Source organism: Portunus trituberculatus, chromosome 24 (assembly GCF_017591435.1).
Source record: "Portunus trituberculatus isolate SZX2019 chromosome 24, ASM1759143v1, whole genome shotgun sequence".
In the NCBI taxonomy this organism is placed as follows: domain Eukaryota; kingdom Metazoa; phylum Arthropoda; class Malacostraca; order Decapoda; family Portunidae; genus Portunus; species Portunus trituberculatus.
Window position 1 is genome coordinate 10,058,312 of NC_059278.1, and position 12,663 is coordinate 10,070,974.

The 12,663-nt window shown below is 40.8% G+C and overlaps 1 protein-coding gene across 1 annotated transcript in view; it reads right to left on the reverse strand.

Annotated features, from left to right (window-relative positions):
- The window catches only part of LOC123508160, a 26,529-nt gene extending 16,398 nt beyond the window's left edge, over positions 1-10,131 (reverse strand). The window contains exons 1-3 of the mRNA XM_045261696.1: positions 10,128-10,131; positions 9,399-9,706; positions 3,122-3,894 (exon numbers count right to left, since the gene is read on the reverse strand). Coding sequence (XP_045117631.1) covers positions 3,226-3,894; positions 9,399-9,706; positions 10,128-10,131 — 981 coding nt within the window. The 3' untranslated portion in view covers positions 3,122-3,225. The remainder of the gene's footprint in view (positions 1-3,121; positions 3,895-9,398; positions 9,707-10,127) is intronic.
- Positions 10,132-12,663: the final 2,532 nt, after the last annotated feature.

Here is a 12,663-nt window from a genome sequence, read left to right on the forward strand (position 1 = left end):
TATTCTCGTAATTGTGTTTATTCGCCTCAAGAGACCACGCCTCACTGCTCCCACTCTTCTTCCTTTCCTCCCTTCTCTCTCCTTTTCCTTCCCTACCTCTCCTTTCCCTCTCACTGCTGTAACTCTCCTTTTTCACAACATCTCCATTATTTTGTTTTCTCTCTCGTCTTATACGTCTTTTTTCTGTACATTTGCGTGTAGCTTAAAACATAAAAGTGATGGTGATGGTGATAGTGGCAGTGGCGCTGGTGGTGGTGATGCTGGCGGTGGCAATGTATCGCCCGAAGGAAGAAGGAACAGGAACAGGAACAGGAACTGAAGAAAGAATATTTATCTTGGATCTTTGAAGCAACTTGTGTTAATTAATATAACGCACACCTGTGGAAACCTTCTCTACCTCCTCCTCCTCCTCCTCCTCCTCCTCCTCCTCCTCTTTCTCCTCCTTCTCCTCTTCCTCCTCCTCCTCCTCCTCTCCATCCTCCTTTTAGTTTGACTTTCATGATTTTAGAAGCTAAATAGAAATAAAACTAAAAATTTGATACATGAAGTTATGTAACACAAGATCAAGAAGTACAGAAGGATAAAGAGGATGAAGAAAAAGGAAGAGAAAGAAGACGAGAGAGAGGATAACTTACGAGGTACCTTCCTCAAAGGGCGTCTCACGTGTTGCCTTTAAATCATGCGCTTGTTCTCTCTCTCTCTCTCTCTCTCTCTCTCTCTCTCTCTCTCTCTCTCTCTCTCTCACACACACACACACACACACACACACACACACACACACACACACACACACACACACACACACACACACACACACACACACACACACACACACATACAAACAAACAAATATACATACACATACACACACAACACACACACACACACACACACACACACACACACACACACACACACACACACACACACACACACACACATATATATATATATATATATATATATATATATATATATATATATATATATATATATATATATATATATATATATATATATATATATATATATATATATATATATATATATATATATATATATATATATATATATATATATATATATATATATATATATATATAGAGAGAGAGAGAGAGAGAGAGAGAGAGAGAGAGAGAGAGAGAGAGAGAGAGAGAGAGAGAGAGAGAGAGAGAGAGAGAGAGAGAGAGAGAGAGAGAGACATATATATATATATAGAGAGAGAGAGAGAGAGAGAGAGAGAGAGAGAGAGAGAGAGAGAGAGAGAGAGAGAGAGAGAGAGAGAGAGAGAGAGAGAGAGAGAGAGAGAGAGAGACGACGCTGTAAGAAAAATAACTGTCAGTAAGGGGATCATAAAGTAACTATAATTACATTCAAGCGATATTGCATCCATTTTTCTTTCTGAGAGAGAGAGAGAGAGAGAGAGAGAGAGAGAGAGAGAGAGAGAGAGAGAGAGAGAGAGAGAGAGAGCAAAACCTATTAAAGAAAAGAACCTAGATTATAAGAAAAGGAGAGAAAATAAAGAAATATAAAAGGTACGAAAATGAAAGAACCACATTCATGAGACACTTCCCTTTGCGTCTCTCTCTCTCTCTCTCTCTCTCTCTCTCTCTCTCTCAAAACGGCCAAGAAAATCATAAGCAAAATCAACTTTTTCCACATACCTACACACAAAATCTGAAATTCGGGCAATGCTTCGAACGCTGAGTGGTGTTTCAGGCTCCTATTTGGCGAACCCTCTTTGTGAAGCAGTGAAGCAATCGCCGTGCGGGCAAGGGAGGTTATTTCGAGGCGTCATTGTGTTCGTTCTGTTGTTGTTCGAAGCAGATTTAGTCACCCTCCCCATTCCCCATCTTCCACCGCGCCCCAACCCCATCCTCCCTGCCTGCATTATTGAGGCTTCTGGCGGACTGAACCTTGGTAGCAGAGAGTTGGAACGGTTCGAAACAGTTGCTTTGAATAGGTTGCTGGTTACGTTCGGTATGAAATGATTTTTCTTTTTTATTTCTTTCATCTTATTCTTTTTGTTCTCTCTCTCTCTCTCTCTCTCTCTCTCTCTCTCTCTCTCTCTCTCTCTACCTGTGCGGCGTTACAAGGATGCTGAGAGGCCGTTTAGTGTCACCATCTATATCAGGATTCAGTCTGCTGTCACAAGTACACGTATTGTCGCCATCAACTCATAGATCGGCGACTCAACGTTGTCACTGTGCGTCTGAGGCTACCGTCTGCTGTAGCAGATTGTGGGGATGGAGGTCGAGCCTCCCTTCACAGCTGGTGTTACATGAGCCGCATACAGCTTACAAACACCATCGAGCACTACTGTCTGAAGCGCCCTAATGTTCAGCACCTCCTACCCCAAGATCTGTTGCTGGATACTGTCTGTTGCCACATTCTGATACCTGATATTCTCAAAGAGATTCTCGTGCGCTACCCTCACTTTGGTTGATTTTCCGATAACCCTTTGCCCTCTGCCCTGTGTAGCATCTGTTGCTTATTTCATTCCTCATATTATTATTTTTTTTGTGTGTGTCTGTATGGATGAATGTGTGAGCGTCCCATACACCGTTTGTTTTCGCTGACCACCATTGTTTCTCTGTTTTATGATGTTTAACGTTATTTGTAAGATAAATTAAATAAATCAAGACTCCCACCTCTCTCTCTCTCTCTCTCTCTCTCTCTCTCTCTCTCTCTCTCTCTCTCATTTGACCCAAGTTTGCATAAAGCGGATCAAGCAGAGTGAAGAGTTGAGGAGCATAATTAGCTTGTTTAGGTCGTTAGTGTTAGTGCAGGTAGTTAGGACTATCAAGAAAAGACTTCACCAATATATATCAATTTATGCAAACCAGGTAGCCAATAAAAATTTGTTAGTAATTAAATAAATACATGCAAATAATTAATTATAAGAGTAAAAATCCTAAGTAAAATATGAATAAATAGAAGTATAAAATATAATATTAATCATGCCATTTTTTTCTTTAAGTACCATGGATACTTGTGTGTGTGTGTGTGTGTGTGTGTGTGTGTGTGTGTGTGTGTGTGTGTGTGTTCACTGTTTGATCTGCTGCAGTCTCTGACGAGACAGCCAGACGTTACCCTACGGAACGAGCTCAGAGCTCATTATTGTGTGTGTGTGTGTGTGTGTGTGTGTGTGTGTACGTGCTTGGTTATCCCTCGTCAGCAGTAATCAGTCCAATCAGAAAGTCTCTATATGTCTTATTCATCCATTCAGTCAAGATAATTCTTCCTCCTCTTGTTCTTACTTTCCTTCCTGTTTTTCCTATTCTTTTTTTCACGGCTATTATTTCTCCCCCTCCTCCTCCTCATCCTCATCCTACTCCTTCTATCCCGCCTTTCTTCTTCGTCCTGTTCATCCTCTTCATCCTCCTTGATCCTCCTTATGTTAGCCTTCTCCTCCAAGAACATATCCAACAGAAGCTGAAGCCCTTGGAGACTTTGTCGAAGGGTACTGAAACCCCTGATGTGAGCCTGAGTTTCACTGGTGTCCACGTACATCTTTCCGTGAAGCGGCTCCAGAGCTGATGTGTTTGGTTGCAGCCCACACCTTACATGCACCTCCTCCAGACGCTTCGCCAGCACTTCATGGTTAGTATAGGCGTCGAACATCTGCTTGGCGAATATATCCTCCCTCATCCCTTGCTCGATCACCATTTGCTCGAAAGCGAAAAGGAAACGGAGGATGTTACCGAATATCTCGTCAAGCATCTGCGCGACTTCGGTGTCTGTGGCGGGTGGAGGCGCGGAGGTGGTCGGTAGGGAAGGAAGCACTGTGGAGCAGGTTTGGTCCACGCTGCACACCTCCAGGACATTATCGTCCCAGTCCTTGGGGAAGATGCTGTCGCACTCTGTCCACGATCTTTCAAACTTGGCCAGCGTCTGTGTGTAGCAAGAACCAGGAAGAGTCACGGACCAGCAAGCCAGTGTACACAGGAACAAATAAGACAGTGCGGGTGGTTAACAGGCGCTTTTCGTATATGAGAGAGAGAGAGAGAGAGAGAGAGAGAGAGAGAGAGAGAGAGAGAGAGAGAGAGAGAGAGAGAGAGAGAGAGAGAGAGAGAGAGAGAGAGAGAGAGAGAGAGAGAGAGTAAAAGACAAGACGAAATTTAAAATACAAGACGAAAATAAAATAAGGAAATGAGTCAAATGGAGTAAGGGCAGGCCAGTACAACAAGAGAAGTAAGTGCCGGACACTTCCAACACAGTGAGAGGAATCAAACGGTCTGAACAAAGGTAGAGTAATTAGAAAGGAAGTTAATAGCACAGGTATGTATTACAATGATGTGTAACTCGCTACTAATATGATAGCTATAAGAAAGAAGAGTCAAATTAATTATAAAAGAGGGTAATAATCTTTTGAAGTAATAAAGAGCAGGTGTAACAAACAGGTGTATAGCAGATCATTCCCTTCAAGCGATGATTATGAGAGAAGGTGCTTAGACTGACAATGGTAATAAAATAACTATTATAGATATAGTGTTAATGTAGAAATAAGCAACTCTAACAAATACCAATATAAGACATTGAGACACTTCCTCTAGGTATGAAATGGAAGTTTCTGATAAACAAGTTCAGATAGAAAGGACTTAAATGTTAAATTGTTAAGGGAAGGGGAGTCATATCCTGCTAAGCGTATAAGGTAAAAAAAAAAAAAGCTACAACTGAAATAAGTAAGAGAAGCTTTTATTGCGACAGGAATATGAAGGGGAGAATAATTAAGTGACGAGAAATTCTGGATCATATAAAGTAGAGGAAGGGAGTGGAGGCAGCCAATTAGTTTGGACTCGAGGGGTTTTGGACAGAGAGACAGGCAGATCCAGGACATGTTATGCAGTTGTCAGATAAGACAAATTAATGAAGCAAGAACGACTGTTAGCGAGAGAGAGAGAGAGAGAGAGAGAGAGAGAGAGAGAGAGAGAGAGAGAGAGAGAGAGAGAGAGAGAGAGAATAAAAGATAAACACTATTGACAGTCACCCTCTGCTTAATACTGATAAACAACAATCAGATATTCTTATCAGCCTTGCATATAAGAATGTCGTTTTCCTGTGTTAGGTAAGATAAAGGCTACGCCACCACCACTACCACCACCTCCTTGACTATTATTGTCACTATCATCACCATCACCATAACTATCACTACTATTATCACCATCACCAACACCGGCACCAATACAATGGAACACGAAGAGGGAACACACTGCAACACTTCCAATAATGTGAATAACTACACTGTAATTTAAAGTCAGAGACGTCGGACAGTAAAGGTGAAGGCTCATCCCCATCCATCATTCCCTCCACTAAAACAATGTAAGTGATACAAAGCAACAACTGTTATTACTAATAGCTATTGAGTCTACTTACAAGACACTTTGAAATACAAACACTCGCATTTATATTACTTTAGAGTTCAAACATCATCATTGCAATAATATATCAATGAAAAAAACAGAAAACATTAATAAAACAAAAAACAAACACATTAGTGATACGAGATTCGATTTCAATGAAATATTGAAATACACTTCGTTCCCAATTAACAGAATCAGAATAGTTACTCTCTTTCTCATTTGTTTATCAGATAATTGAAGATCAATATTGGTTCGTTCCATGGAAAGTCACACGCTGCTGTTGGCAATGAGTTAATGATACCCTTTATTTTCCCTCCCGCCGGCGGAGTGTGAGGGGCAGAGGCGCGCCAGGCCCGGTAATGGGAAAGGTGTGTGTTATCTGCGCCAGCAACCGGGACTGCTCGAACCGGTAGGGGCCTCCCCCATTGGAGAAGGAGGAGAAGGAGGAGGAAAAAAAGGAAGAAACATAACAAAAAGTCATAGTTATGTTAAAGAAGGTTTGAAGCGGAGGAGGAAATAGGAAAGCAACGCTAGAGGCCAGAGAGTAGTAGTAGTAGTAGTAGTAGTAGTAGTAGTAGTAGTAGTAGTAGTAGTAGTAGTAGTAGTAGTAGTAGTAGTAGTAGTAGCAGTAGCAGTAGCAGTAGCAGTAGTAGAAGAAGGAGGAGGAGGAGGAGGAAGAGGAAGAGGAAGAGGAAGAGGAAGAGGAAGAGGAAGAGGAGGAGGAGGAGGAAGAGGAAGAGGAAGAGGAGGAATATACAAAGGAATATACAAAGGAAGACAAACAGCAACAGACCCTTAGGTCCTTACTAGGCTGTTTGTGGAGACTATCTACTAACTACCAGTGGAAGAGACAGGACAGCAAAGCAGAAGGCTCCTCCCCACCCACCCCTCCCTCCAGCCGAGGCTGGCAGGAAAAAAAGCGAAACCATGTGATATTAAAAAATCACATGGAATTTTAGTAGAGAATGAAAAGGAAATGTGTAATCTACGTCTGACTACTTGTGTTTGTGCACAGTGTGTATGTCGAATGGGTGGTGCGGCAGCCTTGCCTGGCGCTTTCTAGGGAGGCAGCAGTCAATCAGGCCACAGCTCCGTTCAATCCACTGAGATAGCATACTTTCCCTGTAGGGACGCCGTACGCTGATAACCCCTTTCAACATTGATCCCTGGTACTTAGTTCCCGATGATGATCAATGGTTGACAAGGCCCTCTCCAAACACAGCCCGTCACAGGTCGAGAGTAGTAGTAGTGACCGTTCACTCTGGGCTATCTGTGTGTGTATGCAGTGTAATGTAGTATGTATGTAAACACAATGTGGAGTCAAAAAGGTGGTGCGGCAGCCTTGCCTGGCGCTTTCAAGAGAGGCAGCAGTCAATCAGGCCCCAGCTCCGTACAACCACTGTAAAAGTGCACTTCCCTTTAAAGGGCGCCGCACACTGTATGGTTACACCCTGCAGTGGTGACCCCTGGTACCTTAAATCCCGATGATGGTCACCTACTGTCAGGGCTCTTGACTATCCACAGCCCTTCACAGATCGAGAGTAAAAGTAGTGACCGTTCACTCCGGGCTATCTGTGTCATGTATGGAGGGTGAGAGTAATTCAAACTAACGGGCAATGTAAACCACGATCAGAGGCCCGGGAGATAAAAGAAAAACCGCAAGTTATTCGGAAATGAATAGCGACAACCGGGGATTAGATACAAAGTATTTATCGAGGCGAACTTTGAACGTTTCGATATACCTGAGTTGACAACATTTGATGGCAAACTATTCCATATATTAACTATGCGATTAAAGAAAAGTGTAAAACAAGGCATTTATCTATATTGAATTTCATTTGCCACTTGTTTGACCATTCGATGAGAGTATCTAAATCTCTTTGCAAAAGTTGTCTTTGGCTTTCTGAGTCTACTCAGTTTGCAATTTTTGTGTCATCTGCGAATTTTGAGAGCTTACAATTTATTCTTTCATCAATGTCGTTAATATATATAATAAAAAGAATAGGTCCCAGAACTGATCCTTGAGGAACGCCACTGCTTACGTTAATCCAGTCTGAAGATTTACCATTGATCACAACTCGCTGTTTACGATCAGACAACCAATCCTCGATCCACGCTGCAATGTCACCAGTTATACCATGCGCTTTTACTTTATTGATAAGACGTTTATGTGGCACTTTGTCAAAAGCCTTTTGGAAGTCAAGATATATGATATCGACCGCTCTGGTGTTGTCGTACAGATTATATATATCATGGAAAAAGTCAAGCAAGTTTGTTAAACAAGACCGCTTGTTTCCAAATCCATGTTGTGAGGAGGAGGAGAGGAGGAGGAGGAGAAGGAGAAGGAAAAGGAAAAGGAGGAGGAGGAGGAGGAAGAGGAGGAGGAGGAGGAGGAGGAGGAGGAGGAGGAGGAGGAGGAGAAGGAGAAGGAGAAGGAGAATGAAAAGGAAAAGGAGAAGGAAAAGGAAAAGGAAAAGGAAAAGGAAAAGGAGGAGGAGGAGGAGGAGGAGGAGAGGGGGGAGGAGAAGGGGAAGCACTAGTATAAGCAATAATAATAGTTAAACCAAAAATGAGAGAAAAAATTGAAAAAAAATATAAAATGCTGAAAATTTTGATGTAAACAGAAATGAAAGCATGGAGGCAAACACAACACCTAAACATACATGTATTACGTATGCTGTCCAATCAAGCAGGCAAGACAGGCGAATTTGGACACATCATCTGCACCATCAATAACTCACAGGCCAAAATAACACAAACACGAGTAACATTCCTATTATCACAAGCACCATACAACATGGAGTGCATATTAGACATATTTTCCTTTCTAGATATGTAATCTCGTAGTGAATGTAATGACTCAGGAAAAGGATAAAGGATTGAATACTTATCACTAATGCTAACATCCTTCTTTTGTTCTTCTTTTCTCTCTTATAGGTATTCAGACTATCACCATCATCATTATCATCACCATTATCATCTGTCTTTATATCTCATTCCACTGCAAGACAAACCCACTCTCTGACTTTCTTCATTCATCATTGCAAGTTGTCAGTCTGCTCGAAGCTAACGTAAAGCAAATCATCTCATCATTTTATCCTTAGTTCACGATCGCACCCTGCTTTCTTTGTCCTTTGGTTGTCATTCCATTGCTCTCATCCACTCCTGTCATTGATCTATACCTGAACTGAAACACTCTACTTCTGTATATCGTTTCCTGTGTCTTGAATTGTATTAAGGGATCATTAGCAAGACGTTTCCGAAATTACGTTGACCTCTGATTATCTTTTCCCTTTTATCTATACCTGTTGATCTATTTTCTTTTCATATATTTGTTTTTTTTCTTATTTCTTATTTTCTAGGACGTGATTTAAAAAGATTTTCATATCTACAATTCTGTACCCTCTGCTGCTCTCATTCACACGTAGATTTTGAGATATCTCCTTACTATCTATTATACCTAATAAGCGTAATACATGTCTTCTCTATGGTCACCTTTTCCTCTATCACTTATCAAGGATATCAGGAAGTAAATCAGATGGACAACTGATAAGGTGTCAAAGGTTCTGTCATCTTATCTCGACTACTTTTAACATAGGATTATTCTTGTGGAGGCTGTTCGGGTTTTGAATGTAATTTGTGAGTAAAGTTGTTTTTTAAAGACGGAGCTACAAATTCAGTATAAGCCTAAATTGTTATCACCTCTCTAAGCTTCCTAGGTTAAAACAACTTTCAAATAATATCAATTTTCTTAAGTTTTCCATCATCAGTAGAAGGAAACAAAGGGTCTAAGAAAGTCAAAGAGGTAAGACTAAGATGGTCTACGCTGAAAGAAGACGTAAGAGACAAATAGATAAGCGAAAAGAATGCCACAGGGCAGAAACAATAGAAAGATGCTCATTAAAAACATCCACTCGAATTGGAATTTAAACTGGGAACAACAACAACAACAAAGAACTCGACTGATTACCTGCATGTCTTTTGAAAAATCCTGATGAGAGAATATAATGAAAACACAGGTTCAGGTATACTTACATAATCATCCTTGAAATCATCAATCTTCTCCATTATGATCATTGCCTGGATCAGAGAAGAGTGAATGTTTTCTTTGATGCAGGCAAGCACTTCCTCCTCTCTCCCTTCAGTCTCATCCTCCGCATCCCCCTCCAGCAACACATTGGACTTGACAGGCACTCCAGGCAAGAACTCCACATCCTCAGAGGCTAATGACGCAGTGGACAATCGAAGGAGGAGGAGGAGGTGGAGAAGGCAGGTGGTAATCACTGACGAACCTGCAATGATGAGATAAAATTGAAAGGGTGAGGCAATAAGAAAGTGAAGATCTGAAAAAAGTGTAATTAGTCTGTAGAGTTGTTAGGAGATAATTAGCGACTTCTTATCACTTTACAGTAAGAAAGTAATAGATCTTCACCTGGTTTTTACTTTAGTACCTATTTATTACATCATTATTTTCATCACTTCACATATTTATCAAGTAACGATTCCTCTTTTTCTATTTTTAGCCAAGTTCATGGTGTCAGCTAAGAACAAAAATAAGAAGCAGAAGCAGAACAATAACTACAACACCACCAACAACAAAGAGGAGGAAGAAGAGAAGGAGAAGGCGGCGGACACAAAAGAAAAACAAAAACACTCAAACATTTAAAAGGAGCAGGAACAACAAACAAGTGTAAGATATAAAGTGAAGGAACATTTTGCCATTCATAGACTCAGACCACAAATACTGGACACACACTCACTCACCCATTGTCAAGACACGATTAAGTCAAGTTATAGAGAGGGTCAGCTTATATAATCAGCTCTTAGTCACCCCCCATCAAAGCCCCCTCATCTCTATCATCTCTATCGCCCCAATCACGATCACGAGCCGGCAAGGAAGATTTCATCATAACTTCCGCGTATCTGAAGGCGACGCAGGCGACACACAAGATGCTACAACAGATCACGTCAGTTTTGAGCTTTGAATTCGTGGCTGATGACGATGGTGCAAAGAACTGGATACTAGATTGTTCTTTACTCTCTCTCTCTCTCTCTCTCTCTCTCTCTCTCTCTCTCTCTCTCTCTCTCTCTCTCTCTGACGGAAGGGCAACGGTCGAGAGATACGGTGAAGTCAGAGCGTAACTGAACGTCCCCCTTTCCCACCATAATCAACACTATCACCGCTGAAAACGCACATCCTTTACCATACCCAAAACATCCATGTCTTCTCCGTTGCGTCAGCTTCACCTACGCTTGCCACCCATCTTTTGTCCCCTCATCGCTCAGCAGCCGCCTGAGTTATCGAGATGGGCCCTTACATTCTTAATTCTTCCACTACAATCTGACACAAGTTATCTTAATTTGTAGCTACTCCAAGAAATTTCTGCTTGTCCTATACGTACCTCCAAACGCTATCCTGGTCGGAAATGGTTCAATTCATTTTTTTCAATCTCCGTTTTCTTCATGTACGTATACACCATACTTAAAAAGATTTCATACATTACTTCTAGTGTTGTATATTGTTGCATATAGCATATAAAAGATTTTAATATACTTACTGCGTTGCTAGACTGTTGATACGCTGTGTTTAATTGCCATTAACAATCACTCAGAGACTTTGAAATTGCCAAGCTCATTTTGTACAGAGGCTCTACATGTAGGGGTGATGGCTTCTTAATTGCTGCTTCTCTTGTTTTCAGGTGTTTCAAGCTTAACGACTCCGCTGTAGTATTATTATACAGTGAGTGCTAATAGCTAATTAGGTCCTCCTATTTTCACTAAAACCATATAATGGAATGAAATACAAGAAAACATGAACGGAATGAAATTTAAAACAGGAATAAAATACAAGAAAACATGGAACGGAAATACAAAGCAACAGGAATGAAATACAAGGTAACAGGAACGGAATGATATACAAGACAACAGGAAATGAATACAATACAACCGAATGAAGCACAAGCCAACATGAATGAAATACAAGAGAAACGGAATAAATTACAAGGCAACCGGAACGGAATCAAATACAAAACAACTGAATGAAACATAAGAAAACAAGGACAAAGCAATATACCAGACAACGGAATTGAATACTAAACAACGGAATGATATGCAAGACAATAGGAGCAGAAAAGGTTTGACAGGGTCGTTATTAGTTGTTCCTCTCGTAATTATATTCTTAACTTGTAAAAGATTTTTTTCAAGGTGAGGAGAAGCTGTAGCATTTGAAAAAGTTGTAAAGTTATCTATCTCTTTATGTACCAGCTTGTCTGCCCATCTATCTGTCTGTCTTTCTATCTTTGTAGTTTATCTATCAGTCAATTAGTCAATCAATAAGTCAATCTTTACTCTGCATTCTTTCCTCGTCACATAATTTCTTTTTTCTAAGAATCAGTTGTTTTTTCAACCAGTGAAAGGTATACCATCTCTATTTAATGAGAGAGAGAGAGAGAGAGAGAGAGAGAGAGAGAGAGAGAGAGAGAGAGAGAGAGAGAGAGAGACGGACAGGAGGCGGATACAAGTGATAGTCACAAGACTAAGTACCTTTCACTCAATCTCATGTCGTTTTCCTCCTCCTCCTCTTTCTCTTCCCGGGGCTTCTAAAGGACATACAGCCGGCAATGGAGAGTGAGAGAAGTGCGTCACAAGCTCTCAAGTGCTTCCGTTACGTCACGTGTTACCACTAGACCGCTTGCTTGGAATTAAGTGTGATACACGGATATCACGCAGCCCCTTCCGTCTTGAGTACGTATGAGGTAATGACGATGAATAAGATGAGAAATGCATAAGAAACGTAAGAAAATGAGGGAAGCTGCAAGATTCCATCAGGCCTACAGCTGGTAATCCCTGTATAGACATATATACCTGTTTTCCTGTTTTCACATCCCATCCATATATTTGTCTAATCTTTTTTTTTTCAAAGCTACATATTGACTTAACATTAACAACCTGATTACCGAGTCCATTTCATTCATCAACAACTTTATTTGAGAATCAGTTCCTTCCCATCTCGTTCTTAAACCTAAATTTTTCGAGCTTCGACTCATAATTTCTTGGTTTGTCATGGCTACTGATCCTAAGAACTTTATGTTGTTCCCTTTGTTATAATACGTTTATCACCTAAAGACTTCTATCGGGTCCTCTCTTTACCTGTCTCTTTAAGAGCAAATTTACCAGCTTTAATCTCACTTCGTAAAGAATATCCCTCATCACCTGCATCCTTTAAGCCATTCTCCTTTGCACTGATTCTAATAGACCTATAACCTTCCTAACTGTTAGAACCAGAACTGTACAGCATAAT